Source organism: Medicago sativa, chromosome 1 (genome assembly GCF_051527215.1).
Source record: "Medicago sativa cultivar Bolivia chromosome 1, Bolivia_mono, whole genome shotgun sequence".
Lineage (NCBI taxonomy): Eukaryota > Viridiplantae > Streptophyta > Magnoliopsida > Fabales > Fabaceae > Medicago > Medicago sativa.
This window is the reverse complement of record NC_140749.1, coordinates 12,288,992-12,305,257: the sequence shown is the minus strand read 5'-3', so window position 1 is coordinate 12,305,257 and position 16,266 is coordinate 12,288,992. Positions and strand designations below refer to the sequence as shown.

General features: G+C 34.2%; 3 protein-coding genes and 1 non-coding gene across 4 annotated transcripts; 1 reads left to right on the top strand and 3 right to left on the bottom strand.

Annotated features, from left to right (window-relative positions):
- Positions 1-120: 120 nt before the first annotated feature.
- Positions 121-3,984, top strand: LOC146952734 (sequence-specific DNA binding transcription factor). Its single transcript, XM_085705036.1, has 2 exons — positions 121-764; positions 3,271-3,984. Exons 1-2 carry the CDS (start codon positions 350-352, stop codon positions 3,822-3,824), a joined length of 969 nt encoding a protein of 322 aa, XP_085561162.1. The 5' UTR covers positions 121-349; the 3' UTR covers positions 3,825-3,984.
- A 94-nt stretch (positions 3,985-4,078) lies between these two features.
- On the bottom strand, positions 4,079-4,151 carry TRNAR-ACG (transfer RNA arginine (anticodon ACG)). The gene has a single exon. It is a non-coding gene; the product is annotated as a tRNA-Arg (tRNA).
- Positions 4,152-7,593: 3,442 nt separating this feature from the next.
- On the bottom strand, positions 7,594-11,256 carry LOC146952732 (zinc finger BED domain-containing protein RICESLEEPER 2-like). The gene is made up of 3 exons (XM_085705022.1): positions 10,818-11,256; positions 7,956-9,813; positions 7,594-7,879 (listed from the first exon to the last, which is right to left on the bottom strand). Exons 2-3 carry the CDS (start codon positions 9,781-9,783, stop codon positions 7,824-7,826), a joined length of 1,884 nt encoding a protein of 627 aa, XP_085561148.1. The 5' UTR covers positions 9,784-9,813; positions 10,818-11,256; the 3' UTR covers positions 7,594-7,823.
- A 2,255-nt stretch (positions 11,257-13,511) lies between these two features.
- LOC146952731 (zinc finger BED domain-containing protein RICESLEEPER 2-like) lies at positions 13,512-16,266 on the bottom strand (the record flags this gene model as incomplete). Its single annotated transcript, XM_085740277.1, has 2 exons — positions 13,512-14,298; positions 14,394-16,266. Coding segments are annotated over 2 exons (1,929 nt in total), but the record flags the coding sequence as incomplete, so codon positions are not given.

Here is a 16,266-nt window from a genome sequence, read left to right as displayed (position 1 = left end):
TCATTAAATATATCAAATTACATTAAAAGTCCTTTAAATTTTGAGTATGTAAGTAGATTCTAATTTATTTTTTCCTACAATCATCCTTTAACTATGAAATTGTTTGCAAAGTTAGCCTTCATTTTATTTCTTATTAAAAAAAGTTGAGTTTGCTAGATAAGTGTATGACAGTCCTCGTGAGAAGTTCAAATCCAGACAAAAAAATAATAATTGTATGACATGACAAATCCAAATAAGCAAATTTTTGGGTTCATCATTTTTTCTTATAAATGTGAAATTAAATGAAGTGTTTTTTTTTCCTAAATCGGAGCTTCTTCATCTCTTCATAGTTCATACAAACACCCCTAAGATGACGGAAAACCCACGCGACGCTGTCGGAAACCGACGCACACGATCACAAGCAGCACCAGAATGGACACTCACCGAATCCCTCATCCTCCTCAACGAAATCGCCGCCGTCGAAGCCGACTGTTCCGTCAATTTCTCATCTTACCAACAATGGGACATCATTTCCCAAAACTGCGCCGCCTTGGACGTCGATCGGAATTTGGCTCAGTGTCGTCGGAAATGGCGTTCGCTACTTGCCGAATACGAAGATGTGAGAAGGAGAAGAAGAGCGTGGAATTCAGATCGGGAATTATTTGATGCTGTTGAGAGAGTTGTAAAAGGAAGAGAAGAAAGAGGTGAAGTTGATAGAGAGAGTGATGGTGAATTGGGGAATGAGGAAAAGGATGTTACTGTTGAAATTGATATGATTGGAACTGGTATGTATGATTCGTTTTTCTCTATTGTTAGGTTAAATCTACTACATTTTGTTTTTACTATATAGTTTGTGCATGTTTGGTTTTGCGGTCACAAAAATTGATTTTGAGTTAATTGGTTCCGGCTAAAAGTGAGTTGAAATTGAATGTAACGTTATTTAAGTGTAAAAATCAATTCTAGAATCAAAAACTACCATTTTTAGCTTTTAGTTAGAATTAATTATGGAGGCAAAGTTAATTTTACTAGAGAGCAACCAAACATGTCAAAATCAATTTTACTTTGGCTCCTCCAAAAGCGAAACCAAACATACACTTAAACTAGTTGTGACTGTTTGGGGGAACTCATGAAAATAGCTTATGTTTTCAGCTTATTTTTATAAATTCTCCAAGATAGTTTTTATCTTATACGAAAATAATTTAACTTTATTTTATCTTTTGTTATAAAAATAGCTTATACCTAAATACTTTTTATGATAAACATTTGTGCTAGAATCTGCAAATTAGGTTGCTTATCCTAACAGGATCATAGTTAAGCTAGTTGTGTTATCTAGTTTGAAACAAACAAATGGTAGTTACTAGCTAGGCATAGAGAAAGGGAGTAGTTCCACAACATGTGGAACAATGGTTGGAATCAAGAGGCATCATATTCACTCTTATAATATGACTTGGTGCGCGTTTGGATTTTGAAGACATAAAATTGATTTTGGTATGTTTGAATGTTCTCGATTAGAATTGATTATAATTTAAGCTGGGATTTGTAGTTTTTGGCTCTGAACGTGATTTTTACGCTCAAATTTATTGTTGAAGTCACTTTCACATGAATGTATCTAAACATACATTATTTTACCTTAAACTCATGTTTAACTAAAATCAATTTTAGAAAATTAATTCAATGAAAATCAATTTTCGCTAATGTAGTACTAAACACGCCTATGGTAGAAAGAGGGAGTTTGGATTCTTTGTAGCGGCTGCAGAGTTGTTGGATTCAGGTGACTGATTGCCCCGAATCTAATGGTTTTGCAGCCGTTGCACCTGTGTAGTTGCTGCACAGGTATGTGGGTTTAACAGAAAGAGTATGATGCAAGACAATATGCTAGACTAGAATAGAAAACTATGTGGAGAGAATAAAATGCCATAATAAGGATTAGTATGCAAGTTGTGGTTTGAGATGTCAATAAATACTGATGGATGGTCCAGGGCACGAGACTCCTACCAAGTGGAATATAAGTAGGTAGATTTAGGAATCCTCACCCTCACTAGAAAAGAGACTGTTCCTAGAATTTGAACTCGTTGTGAGTGACCTTCAGGTTGCAAGACGACAACAAGCTGCTTTATCAGTATCAATAAATACTAATACATTTGAAACAAATCAAAGTTTTAAAAGTGACATGATACTATGAAGGGTTCGAAGGGGCTAAGAAAAAGTTATCATTTGATTTATTGTTTTAAGGAAGCTTCTTTATCTAGCGGTTTAATTTTATTCCAATTTTGTTCTAGGTCTCGTTTTGTCACACATCGGTGTGATGTTAGCTGCAATTGTTGTGATTTATGAATGTGATAATATATTCTTATCATGCAATGCATTTTAAACATAAATGTTGAGTTTCTATTATCCAAATTATGAGTATCTCTGTACTTTGACTAGTAGCATTAAAATTTCATGGTATGATTAACTTGTTGAACTTGTTTATCCTTTTGTGGCCATAAATATAGCCTAATTGTTTGTGTTAGCATTGAATGGGAAGGTTGAGGTTTTCTTCTATTATCCTTTTGTGACCGTAAATCTGGCTTGATTGTGTTTGATATGACTGGAACCAGAGAATTTACAGGAACAATGGCACATTAAGGAATATCCCTGTGCTGTATAGGTCTTCATTGAATTTCAATGAAACACTTTAAATGAAATCGAGGAACTAGCAACCTCCTAATACAATTGCTAATTGACAAAATTCCATATTCTACAAAAAAATCTACTTTTTATAGGATTGCAGATTACTCCCACTAACTACCCTCGTGACTAACTAACCCGTTTCAGTTATAATTGACACTTACAACTTCTCTACTTTTTTTTGCTTTGTCTGCCTTCCTCCTTACGTACACTTGATTGACAGGAGGTCTTTGTGTTCTATCAGTGTTAGCATTTCATGGGAAGGTTGAGGCTTTCCACTATGCGTCTAGCCGTCTAGTCTTCTTAGTTGTATTTCTTCAAACTTTGTATATCCCAATGTTTTGTCAGTATGCTATAGGCTAACTTAATGTATTCTTGATCTCTAAATAGCACACAAATATTTGCTCAACACGATATAGTTCCAATATTATTATTTTTACAAAATAAAATCACTGCATTTTATTCATAGTAGTACAATTTGAAATAGTTCTATTTGTTACTTCTTTCTCAGAATTCTAATTATTGAGGCCATGAAACTATGTTGTAACTTGTATGTCATGTCATTATCTCCTTACTGCTTAGAATTTTTCAACTAATGCATTTGTGTGAATTAATTGTTAGGCTTCAAAAGAAAAAGGCCTCGAAGTAAAGTTGAGAGAAATTCTGTTCAGAAGCCTAAGAAATACTGGCCAGTTGAGCCTTCAGAAAATCTCAAAGAAAAACAGGATCCTGAGGTAATTCACGAAGAAGTGCCTGAGAATAATCATTTAGAAGAAGTGTTTTTGAAAGACTTCCTAGAAAAGAAACCAAAGTTGAAATCTCCTGCAAAAAGGCGTCCAAAGCACAGAGAGATGCCGCTGCAGAATCTACCGGAAGTAGAGAAACACCATGATAATGAAAAGCCGAAGCTGCCAGAGCCGGCAAGTGTAGGAAACATAACAAATAACAGCAGGGAAGAAAACGAGGAAATGTTGACTTTGAAATTGCAAGAGTTAGCAATAGAGATTCAAGAGATTAGTGCTGAATCCGCAGACTGTAAGGAAGCTAACACAGAGAATATAGAGGATTACCGTACCGAATTTACGAGACGCCAAGGGGATAAGCTCATAGCAAGGCTGGGAAATTTCTCTAACACCCTTAAACAACTATGTGATCTTCTCCAAGAGTGTAAATGAAGATTACAATTTGGTTTTGATAATTATTTTTGTCCTTGTTAGTGAACGAATGCAGCATTTATAGGAGAATGCTGTTTATAAAATTGATCTCTCTTTAAGAGATATTCATGTTGTAATCAAAACTAGTTAACATAAAACAATAGAAGCAAATCATTATTAATCTCTTTTTAACATGTTTTCCAACGTAAAGGCTAAATTATACACTGCGCTATGAAGCAAAATGAAAAAATATAAAATGTTTAAAAATTCAAAAACGACTTCACTGGGGATCGAACCCAGAATCTCTGGTTCCGTAGACCAGCGCCTTATCCATTGGGCCATGAAGTCTTCTTGTTTATTATTTACTCGGCTGTTAATTTGTTTGTAAAAACATCCACCACAAAAACTGGTTCAACTAAAAAACGCTCCCAAATATACTCATGTTTATAAAATGTTTTATTTTCATTTTTTTTTTAGGGGAAAACGTTTAATTTTCAGAGGATAAAATATGTTTTATTATTTCCAATAAATTAATAGATATAACTATGTTTTATTAAAATAATCTTCCATCAACCAACACACGTTGGCTCAGTTGGTAAGGAACGGACCACTTCCTTGCAGAAACCACTTCCTTGCAGAAGGTTGTGTGTTCGATTCCCTCTGCCTCCTTGCAGAAGCAGAAGGTTGTGTGTTCTTTGGTCCCGGAGGCGTGCCCTGACCCTGGTGGTGACCGGAGCCGAACCCACCTAAACTTTTTGTAACCAAAAAATGGTGGGTGATCTGTAAGTACCTCTATAAGTGCCCTTTGGGCCCGGAGGCGTGCCCTGACCCTGGTGGTGACCGGAGCCGAACCCACCTAAACTTTTTGTAACCAAAAAAAAATAATCTTCCATCATGTTCAATTTGTAATACAGTAAGTGCCCTTTGGGCCCGGAGGTGTGCCCTGACCCTGGTGGTGACCGGAGCCGAACCCACCTAAACTTTTTGTAACCAAAAAATGGTGGGTGATCTGTAAGTACCTCTATAAGTGCCCTTTGGGCCCGGAGGCGTGCCCTGACCCTGGTGGTGACCGGAGCCGAACCCACCTAAACTTTTTGTAACCAAAAAAAAATAATCTTCCATCATGTTCAATTTGTAATACAGTATATACGGGTGATCTGTAAGTACCTCTATAAGTGCCCTTTGGGCCCGGAGGCGTGCCCTGACCCTGGTGGTGACCGGAGCCGAACCCACCTAAACTTTTTGTAACCAAAAAATGGTGGGTGATCTGTAAGTACCTCTATAAGTGCCCTTTGGGCCCGGAGGCGTGCCCTGACCCTGGTGGTGACCGGAGCCGAACCCACCTAAACTTTTTGTAACCAAAAAAAAATAATCTTCCATCATGTTCAATTTGTAATACAGTAAGTGCCCTTTGGGCCCGGAGGTGTGCCCTGACCCTGGTGGTGACCGGAGCCGAACCCACCTAAACTTTTTGTAACCAAAAAATGGTGGGTGATCTGTAAGTACCTCTATAAGTGCCCTTTGGGCCCGGAGGCGTGCCCTGACCCTGGTGGTGACCGGAGCCGAACCCACCTAAACTTTTTGTAACCAAAAAAAAATAATCTTCCATCATGTTCAATTTGTAATACAGTATATACGGGTGATCTGTAAGTACCTCTATAAGTGCCCTTTGGGCCCGGAGGCGTGCCCTGACCCTGGTGGTGACCGGAGCCGAACCCACCTAAACTTTTTGTAACCAAAAAAAAGTGCCCTTTGGGCCTGGAGGCGTGCCCTGACCCTGGTGGTGACCGGAGCCGAACCCACCTAAACTTTTTGTAACCAAAAAAAAAAAATAATCTTCCATCATGTTCAATTTGTAATACAGTATATACAATTATACACACGAGTATTTCTACTGTCCATATGCAAAATCAAAAAGTTCCCATATAGTTGGTCTTTGAACCAATATCTAAATGAGTTATTATTACTTCAACAAGAAAAAAAAAGTTATTATTTAATAAAAAATATATATTAGAACTAAACTAACTATAGTTTACCAATTTTTTTTAGCGAAGTAACATTTTAAAATTTTAGGAAATTTTTTAAGTTTGTTATTTATCTAGAATAATAATTCACATACAAAATATAAAGTAATCAAACGATTGAGCTCAAGTGGTTAATAAGTCCTCACTATGACATATCGTTTATGAGAACCTGAATTCAATTTCTGTTGGAAATAATTCTTGACAAATTTTACTAATCTTACCGCTATACTCTGCATGGGCCTCATTTCCTACTACCGAAGAGTTAACATAAAGAAAAGTAAAAAATACAAGTTGAAAGACGATAAAACTCATTCAGTTAAGTTGTAAAATAAATGCTGTTGTTTTTTGTTTGTATAACAATAAATTTGTCGTTCCTCCTTTTAAAAAAAAACAAATGTTGTCATTCTTGCTAAAAAATAAGTTTCCTATTTAATTGTGTAACAAAACTAACATTCTAGTTTGTAACAAAACAAAGAGGTCTACAGGAGTTCAAAATAACACCTAACTCAAAGAGACAATCAAGAGGTTCATGAAGACAATTAATAATCTCCTGATTATCCAACTCAAAACAGATATTTTGTAGGCCCCGTTCTCTCACCTATTAGAGAGTTTACTGATAGTTAGTTTTGAATATTTTGTAAGATAAAACATAGAATATTAGCATAATACTTTTAGACATTCTCATGAAATGATTTTTGTTAATGTACAAGAGCTTAATAATGGCTATTTGATTAGCAAAATAGCTATTTTTGTAAATCGAAAGCTATTTGTTAAAGTACAGTGGCTTAAAAATCCACCATTCATCCAAACATACTTCGTAAAGCACAATAAAATTCCTCACAATTTTGTGATTGTACAACGAACAAATCAAACTGAACCAAACAAGCAAAATAGAGAACCAAACCGATTTGATCTTTTGCCAAACCGGCTTGGAACTTGTTTTGAACCAGTTTAGGTGCATAGCCAACTTAAAACCAATACCAATTTCAGCTCAAAATCAATTTCATATCAAAATTTTAAGACACACTTTGATGTAAAATTAGTTTTGAACTGGTTTAAAATTTGTTTGAACCTGATTCAAAACAGCCATAAGTTGAGAGTTGGTTTGAACTTAATAACAAGTCTAAAAAAAGGTTTGGAATTGGTTTAAGGAGTGTTTTTCTTTGAAAACTTGATTAAAACCTGTTCATGGGAATCCTAATGCAAGGACTGGTTTGAGGAAGGAAAAAAAAAACAGCATAGCCAACAATAAACATTGAAAATTAAACAAAGTTTACAGAATCATCATGCAGAAGCTTACGTTCCTCTCTGAATCCCTATGTTTAATGCATAAAATCTGAAATTAAAATGGAAGGTACAATCATAAAATGGAATCGTGATCTTCTCTATTTCACAAAAGAAATATTGGCCACCATTTAGGAATATAGACACCACAACAACAACAACCAAGCCTTGTCCCACTAAGTGGGGACGGCTGCATGAATCAAACGATGCCATAGTGATCTATCAAAAACCAAGTCTTTCACCAACTCATTTAGGAAATATAGACACAAAAGGAGAAATTGGAGTACTATTAACATTTTATTTCCTTTTTATAATTTCAAATGTGTGTTTATGGATTAAATACATAACATATCCAGTACTATAAAACATAGCAGCACCTTAATTTGAAAGGCATTGCAAGTATATCAAAATATTGTTCAACATCCATACATGAGAAAGTGCGAAAGAATCCTATACTAGGCAATGTTTATAGAAAATGGTAGTGAAAGAAAATAAGATTGGATATAAAATATGATGGATCAGTATTCGATACTAAAATCATGATGGAACGGTCTGAATAGAAACTAAGCACTGTTATAATTGCCAGAAAAACTAAACTACAAATACTTCTGCTACAACGTCTTCAATCTAGAAAGATAAATTGCTTAAAAGGAAATGAACCTTGAATTAATACAGTGATTCTAAAAACCAAATAAAGAACAAGCATCCTTAATCAATCATCAGGAACAGTAAAGGTTGAACATGTAATATCTAGTTGGTAAACCATTTCTGCACAAAGACAAAAAACATGTCAGTACATATCAAATCATAATCCTTTTCCAAAATAAGCATCATGTTTTCTTACCTTGCTTAAGCTTTTCCAAATCCTTGTTTGAACGCAACGAAAAGGGTTTTCCATATAGCCAATCATGTGTGCAGACAAGCGCTTGCATAAGATCAAAATTAAGATAACTACAAAAAGAATCAAGCACCTTTGCATTATTACCAAGTGCACACTCAGACGTTAGGGTTGAGACAGGCATAGCCAAAGCCTCTCTAGCAATGTTTGCAAGGATTGGAAATCGACTTGAATTTAGCTTCCACCAATTTAAGATATCCAAATCCTCAGAGGTCTCTGTATCTTCCTCCAAATACTTATTTAGCTCAGATTTGAAACTTGATTCATGCGATTGTCGAAACTCATTCCAACTATAAGGATCCTCTTTACCTTCTTCATCAAATTGTGCTTTTTGTGAATCATTTTGCAACTTCTCTTCTCCATCATTATATTCCTCAAAAAGGGATTTCAAACAAGATTCTAACCTCTGTTTCAAACTAGCTGCCTCAACTGAATTAAAAATCTGATCAATCATCCAATTTATATATCCAACTTTGTACCTAGGATCAAATACAAGAGCAATTAGCAGCAACATGTTGAACTCATCATGACGTCCCCCATTTTCCCAATGCTGATTATAGTACCTCCTTATCATTATAGCTATACAGTGTACATTCAGGTCCTTGGAATGACACAACTGGCTAATCTTTTTACCAATTCCAAATACCTCTAACATATATATATTACTAGTAGCATTAGAGGTATTACAAATTCGCAAAATAGCTTCATGAAAGATCTTCAAAAATGGTAACATTAAGTAAGCCTGGTTCCAATCTTCATATGTAGGAACACCCTTCCCCTTTTCTAACTCGTGAACATACTTTTTGTCATGTAACTCAAGGTCCTCAAATGCCCTTTGATGCTTTAAAGCAGCCTCCAACATCTCATATGACAAATTCCACCTAGTTTCAATATCCATGTAAACATATCCTTCACTTTCAATTTTTTCTTGCTCAGCACATGCTTCAAATCCAGACAATATAGAAGGAGATGACCTTGTATATTGAACTGCATCACTAATTCTCAAAATAGAATCATCAATATTTTGTAATGCCTCCTTCAATATCATGTTCAAAATATGAGCGCAAGGGTGCATATAAATGTAATCTCCTTTCAAAACGAAGGTGTCCAGGGTCATTAACTTTTCCTTTAAGCATCGAATCTCATAATCATATCGAGGTACATTATCAACTGTTAGACTAAAAATGCGACTCGGTTCCCAAGCATTCAAGCACCACTCAATACCATATTCCATATACTCTAGTGAACGACCTACGGTTGGAAGAAAGTTTAGAATCTTTTTGTGTAGTTTCCAGTTATTATCAATAAAGTGGGCAGTTACACACATATAATTCTGATCTCGACATGAAGTCCATGTGTCAATGCTGAGGCAAATTTTTCCACAATGTTGTGCAAGAAAGCTCTGTAATTTTGTTCTCTCTGCATCCCATAGAGTTAAAATATCATGAGCCAATGTAGCCTGTGAGAGTGAGGAAACACTAAATTTCGGTTGTAGAACCTTTAGAAACTTTTGAAATTCTTCATTCTCTACAAATGAAATAGGAATGTCGGTGGCTACAAACATCTTAACAAGTTCATTCTGGCAAGCCTCTTGGTCAAACTTGTCAAATTTCTGCCTTTTGCTTCCATCACTTTGCTCTTCAGTAAAGTGATCCCAATCATCTGACCGATCTCTATGCCCAACAAAGCGAGCCGATGATACACTAGTATTGTTAGAGCCAAGTGCTGGAGTAGCAACCTGATTCTCTTCAATAAAGTCATCTTGGTCACTCATTGGTCTTGAAAAAAATATTGTTCTTTTGAACTAAAAATTGGAATGGAAAATAAGTTAGTCTCAATATACTTGGTATATGACCTTGTCTCATTCAAAATGAAACTTTATTTTACTTGGAAAACACTTATCAGTCTATAAATATCAAGCGTTATACTTATCCAAATTTTAACAGTATTTCTCATTGAGGCTAAGTGCACAACTTAAATGCTGTAACATCCATCACAATCAAGTATACACATTCAAAACAAAAGGAAATGTAAATCAATGACACCTTGTGGGAACCATAACAATGACTCTAGTACATTTTGCAACGCAATATTAAAATGCAGACAAATCATACAATGGCATATGGCAGAAAACAGTCACGCAAGTATTGAACTATTGATCACACAGAGCCTAAGCATTCATAATATATCTTGGAAATGGACGAGTATATGGTATGTATTTCTTCTATCGAATATTAGGATTAAATTTGTTTTTAACCCTTATAAAATTACAGATCTTTCAAATTTAGCCTCAATAAAAAAAAAATGTCAATTTTAAGTCTCTACCTACCTTTTATAAAAACGGGTGCTTCTAATCCATAAAGGCGGATTTGTAGGTACTAAAAACACTCGTTTTTACTTTATAAAATGCAGGGAATAAAAGCACGTTTTTTTACAAAATGTAGTGACTACAATCAAAAAATGAATATTTTATAAAGACTAAAACCACTTTCAACCCTAAATATTAAACAAAATATAAATTCTCAATATCTTGTAAGGATCAATGAGAAGTTGTAATTATTCAAGTTAGTGGTGAAATATTATCATAAGTTCATGTTAAACTAATGTTGAACTCAGTTTAGCATGAACATCCATACCTAACATGAAAACTATGAAACACAAGTTGAGTATTGTTTTGCATTTCAACAAACACCTTAACTACACAAAAATGCATCAAACATACATCATACATTACTGAGATTTTATGATAAAAGAACCAAAGTTGGGAAGAAAAATTCATAAGAAACAAGGAATGTAAATAATTCTAACCTTTGATTGTGAGAATCGCGAGTTTCGGAATTGTGTATAAGGTTGAAGAACTGAAATGAAAAGGGAAGTGGAATGAAAAATGGGGTTTTGAAGCGGTGAACTGAACTTAATGATTATTGTTTCCCGCCAAAACAATCATAGCTTCCCTCCTTAATACACTTCCCTATATTTTAGGGTATTTGTGTGATTTAATGAATACATTGAACCTTAGTTAGTTTACCAAGAAATTATTAATTCTTTTTTAATCAAATAATCTAGGGGCTAGAAAATTCACCCCTTAAGATTGTAAGTGTTCCTAAGACGGTAATTAACATGACTCAAACAATTTTTATTCCATTTTCTCCCAGTATTCATGCTTAGTGGTTGAAATCGATAAACATCGAAGTGTTTTATGTGATACAAAAGTACAACTCAATTTGAAGGGAAAAATTTATTGGACAACTGTAAGACCGTCAATGTTGCATGAAACAGAGGGTTGGACACTGAAGAATCAACGATAATATAATATGTGTAGTGAAGATGAGGTTTGTTGTGTTGGATAAATGACAATATTAGAGAGTTAGGGTAACATCTATATAGTAAAAATGATGATGGAAAATAGGCTTAAGTGATTTAAGCATGTAGAGAGTAAACACGTAAATTATGTAGTGTACAAAGTATATCCAATGAAAGATAATCAAATCACCAAACACATAAGAGAACTAACAAAACTATTATAAAATATCTAGAGAATATAGATTAATGATTTTGAGTTTGATCAGAATATGATTTATGATAAAACATTTTTATGACATAATTTAATCCATATAATCGATTCAACCCAATCATATGTTTGATTGTCGTTGTATTCTCTAATTCATAATAATCTTAATCTTATTTCAATCTTAATAATTACAAAAAAGTTCACACAAATAATCTAAAAAATTATCTTAATCTTAATATACGTAACCAACTCAAATGATCTGAATCTATTAATGTTAATTATAATCTTATTTTATTCTTAAAAACATCATTAAAATATTAATACTTTTTTTTTACCAAATTGGATTATATCAATCTTAATCTCATCTCAAATTCACCGACAAGTTTAGCAATTTTTGTTTTGTTGTCATCCACAGTAATATTTGTTTACTAAACTCACTAATACTTCTTTTTCTTATTTGTTTATGGAGAATGTTAACCAGTGTCCCTGGGGCATTGATTAACAAGACCCTTTGTTTATATACGAGATCGGAGATAGACAATGAAATTATGTTTTCCTTTTTATTAAATGGTTTTTCTTAAATTACTAGAGTTTACAAATAACATTTTGTTACACAAAAGCAATCATTAATTTATGAGGAATGCTAGCCAACGCTCACTTCTCAACACTCTCTTTAACACTCACTCTTTTGTTGGATAAAATCAATGTATGTTCCACCACTTTGTGTGAGTTCAATTTTCAAAGTGTAGTTTAAACCAATAAGAGAGTGTTCAAAAGAGGGTGTTGCTAGCATTACTCTTAATTTATTGTTTGAAATGCAACATATCATAATCACTTATTTTTTGGGTGTTAACTCTGAGGTGTTCTTAGGGGAAGGACACATGGTAATCCGAAGTTCAACCGAAAGGTAAGTAAATCCGACAAAGATTTAGTTTTTTTAATGTACCGCAGAAACTTTATAATAATAATTATTAGAAGGAAAATGTTAACTTGTGCCCTCAGAGCACAAGATAAGGATCTTAAAATAGAATATAGAAATAAATATTGCATTGAAAATATAAGTTTTGAAGTTTTTAAGGTTATGAATGCACAATTTCCAAGATTAAGTTTCTACATTTAGTTTCTTATCTTGTGCCCTAAGGGCACAAGTTAACAAGACCCTCATCTGCAATTGTTGTATAAACTATAAACTTCAGTAAACAAAAACAGTTGTTAATGATACACCGATGGTGTAATGCTCTCACCAGCCTCAGCAAATACTACTACTATTTTGTACACTGTTAATGTATTTTTAATTGAGTAAATCAAATTTAAAAGTCAATAACTCACTTATATCTTTAAGTACAAAAAATCAAATAAAGTCACGCATAATTTTACCAAAGTGGCTTGATTCATGCCTAGCCCCCATTTTTACACCTAGAGAGATTCCAAATAAAATTCCTCATAGAACAGGTTGTACAAAGAGGAGCAATTCAAACTGAACTGAACCATCAAACTATAGAAGTATAGAACCAAACCAACTTGATATTTTGCCAAACCGGCGCGAAGCCAACTTAAAACCAAGACCAATTTCAGTTCAAAATCAATTTCATATCAAAATTTCAAAACCCGTTTTGATGTAAAATTAGTTTTGAACCGGTTCAAAGTTTGCAGAGTCATTATGCAGAAGCTTACATTCCTCTCAGGATCACAATATTTAATGCATAAAAGCTGAGATTAAAATGGATGGCACCATCATAAACTTTGGAATTGAGAACTGTGATGGAAATACAAACACAAAAGGAGAAATTGAAATATATTACTTTTTATAATTTCAAGCCCGTGTTTATGGATTAAATACATAATACACTTAGCAAGTTGCATAATGATAGTATAAAATATAGCAGCACCTTGATTTTGAAGAGCACTGCAAGTACAAAATAATATTGTTAAACCTCCATACATGTGCGAGCAGTGGCGGAGCCAGACAAAAAATTTTGGGGTGGCCGCCATCAAAATAAACTAAAATATATAAATCATATTGCATATAACACATTTAAGTTGTAATAAACCAAAAATCAATCATTTAAAATTTAAACTACATAATATATAAAGTCGATCATTAAATACTTAAAGAGACACTTTACGCTTTCCGAGTGACTTGAAATCATCAATAATTGACTCGAAACTAATACATGCACTAATTTCCCTTTCAATATAAACTGACATGCTATGGGCTAGAAACTCAGGTTCCATCTTGTTGTAATGAACAAGAATGGTTAAAATTGGCAAAGGAGACAAAGTTAAGTGTACTAGACAAAAAAAAAAATTGATATATTAAAGTATCATTTACAATTCTGCCAAATTAATTATGCAAATTCTAGGGTATAAAAAAATTTATTATTTTTAAGATGGGGTGGCCAAGGCTCCCCCTTGCCACCCCCTGGTTCCGCCAGTGTGTGCGAGAGAATCGTATACTATCGAATGAACACGACCAATTCAAAAACAATATGTGAGGGTAACTGAACAAGTCAACGCAAACAAACACAGAAAAAAGAACACCCCGAATAGAAACTCTCAGCTTTGTTATAATTACCATAAAAACTAAACCAAGTATAATGTTGGTACTACTACTTCAGTCTTGACCAATTACAATTGAAAGAAAAATAAAATGCTTAAAAAGAAGTGAACCTTGCATTGATACCGTGATTCTAAAAACCAAATATAGAACAAGCATTCTTAATCAATCATCAGGAGTACCTAAGGTTGAACATCCAACACCTAGTTGGGAAACCATTTCTGCACAAAGACGAAAAAAATGTTAGTACATATCAAATCATAATCCTGAGCTTATAAATAATAACATATCCAATATAAGCATCTCATTGTCTTACCTTGCTTAAGCTTTTCCAAATCCTCGTTTGAAAGCAACGAGAAGGGTTTTCCGTATAGCCAATCTTGTGTGCAGACAAGTGCTTGCATAAGTTCAAAATTAAGAGAACTACAATAAGAATCAAGCACCTTTGCATTATTACCAAATGCACACTCAGAGGTTAGGGTTGAGACAGGCATAGCCAAAACCTCTCTAGCAATGTTTGCAAGGATCGGAAATCGACTTGAATTTAGCTTCCACCAATTTAAGATATCCAAATCCACAGAAGTCTCTGTATCTTCCTCCAAATACTTACTTAACTCAGATTTGATACTTGATTTATGCAATTGCCGAAACTCATTCCAATTATAGGGATCTATTTTACCATCTTCATCAAATTGTGCTTCTTGTGAATCATTTTTCAACTCCTCTCTATCATTATATTCCTCAAAAAGGGACTTCAAACAAGATTCCAATTTCTCTTTCAATTTAGCTGCCTCAACTGAATCAAAAATCTGATTGATCATCCAATTAATATATCTAACTTTATACCTAGGATCAAATACAAGAGCAATTAGCAGCAACATGTTCAAAACATCATGACATCCCCAATGCTTATCAAAATTCTTCCGTATCATATTAGCTATCCAGTTTACAGTTTGGTCCTTGGAACGATAAAGTTGGTCGATCTTTTTACCAATTCCAAATACCTCTAACATATAAATATTGCAAGTAACATTAGAGGTATCAGAAATTCGCAAAACAACATCATGAAAGATCTTCAAAAATGGTAAAATTAAGTGAGCATATTTCCAATCTTCAAATGTAGGAACACCCTTCCCCTTTTCTAACTCACAAACATACGTTTTGTCTTGTAACTCAAGGTCCTCAAATGTCTTTTGATGCTTTAAAGCAGCCTCCAACATCTTATAAGACAAATTCCACTTAGTTTCAACATCCAAGTAAACATATCCTTCACATTCAATTTTTTCTTGCTCAGCACATGCTTCAAATTTAGACAATATAGAAGGAGATGATGATCTTATGTATTGAACTGCATCACTAATTCTCAAAATAGAACCATCAAAAACTTCTAATCCCTCTTTCAGAATCATGTTCAAAATATGAGTACAAGATTGCATATGAATGTAATTTCCTTTCAAAACTAAGCTGTTCCAAGACATTAGTTTTCTCTTTAAGGATTGAATCCTAAAATCATTTGGTGATACATTATCAGCTGTCAAACTAAAAACGTGACTCAACTCCCAATCATTCAAGCACCACTCAATAGTACTTTCCATACACTCTACCGAACACCTTCCGATTGGGAGAAAGTTTAGAATCTTTTTGTGCAATTTCCAATTATTATCAATAAAGTGGGCAGTCAAACACATATAATTCTGATTTTGACATGAAGTCCATGTGTCAGCGCGGAGGCAAACTCTTCCACAATGATGTGCAAGAAAGCTCTGTAATTTTGTTCTTTCTGCATCCCATAGAGTTAAAATATCATGTGGCAATGCAGTCTGTGACAGCGAGGAGACAGTAAATTTCGGTTGTAAAACCTTTAGAAAGTTTTGAAATGCTTTATTCTCTACAAATGAGATAGGAATGTCGTTGGCTACAAACATCTTAACAAGTTCATTTTGGCAAGCCTCTTGGTCAAACTTGTTGGATTTCTGCCTTTTGCTTCCATCACTTTGCTCATCTGTAAAGTTATCCGAAGCATCTGACCGATCTCTACGCCGAACAAAGTAAGCCGATGATACACTAGTAGTGCTAGAGCCAAATGGTGGGGTAGAAACCTGATTCTCTGTTGCCTCTGAGATTGAATAGTCATCTTGGTCACTTATCGGTTTGAAAAGTATTGTTCTTTTGTAATTGGAACAGACGAT

What these genes read in the sequence shown, in the direction of transcription:
- LOC146952734 (XM_085705036.1), top strand. Translation starts at nt 350, where the DNA reads ATGACGGAAAACCCACGCGACGCTGTCGGAAACCGACGCACACGATCA. An exon ending in AATTGATATGATTGGAACTG is followed by an intron (nt 765 to 3,270) that starts GTATGTATGATT and finishes ATTAATTGTTAG; the next exon opens with GCTTCAAAAGAAAAAGGCCT.
- LOC146952732 (XM_085705022.1), bottom strand. Translation starts at nt 9,783, where the DNA reads ATGAGTGACCAAGATGACTTTATTGAAGAGAATCAGGTTGCTACTCCA. An exon ending in TTTGGAAAAGCTTAAGCAAG is followed by an intron (nt 7,880 to 7,955) that starts GTAAGAAAACAT and finishes GTCTTTGTGCAG; the next exon opens with AAATGGTTTACCAACTAGAT.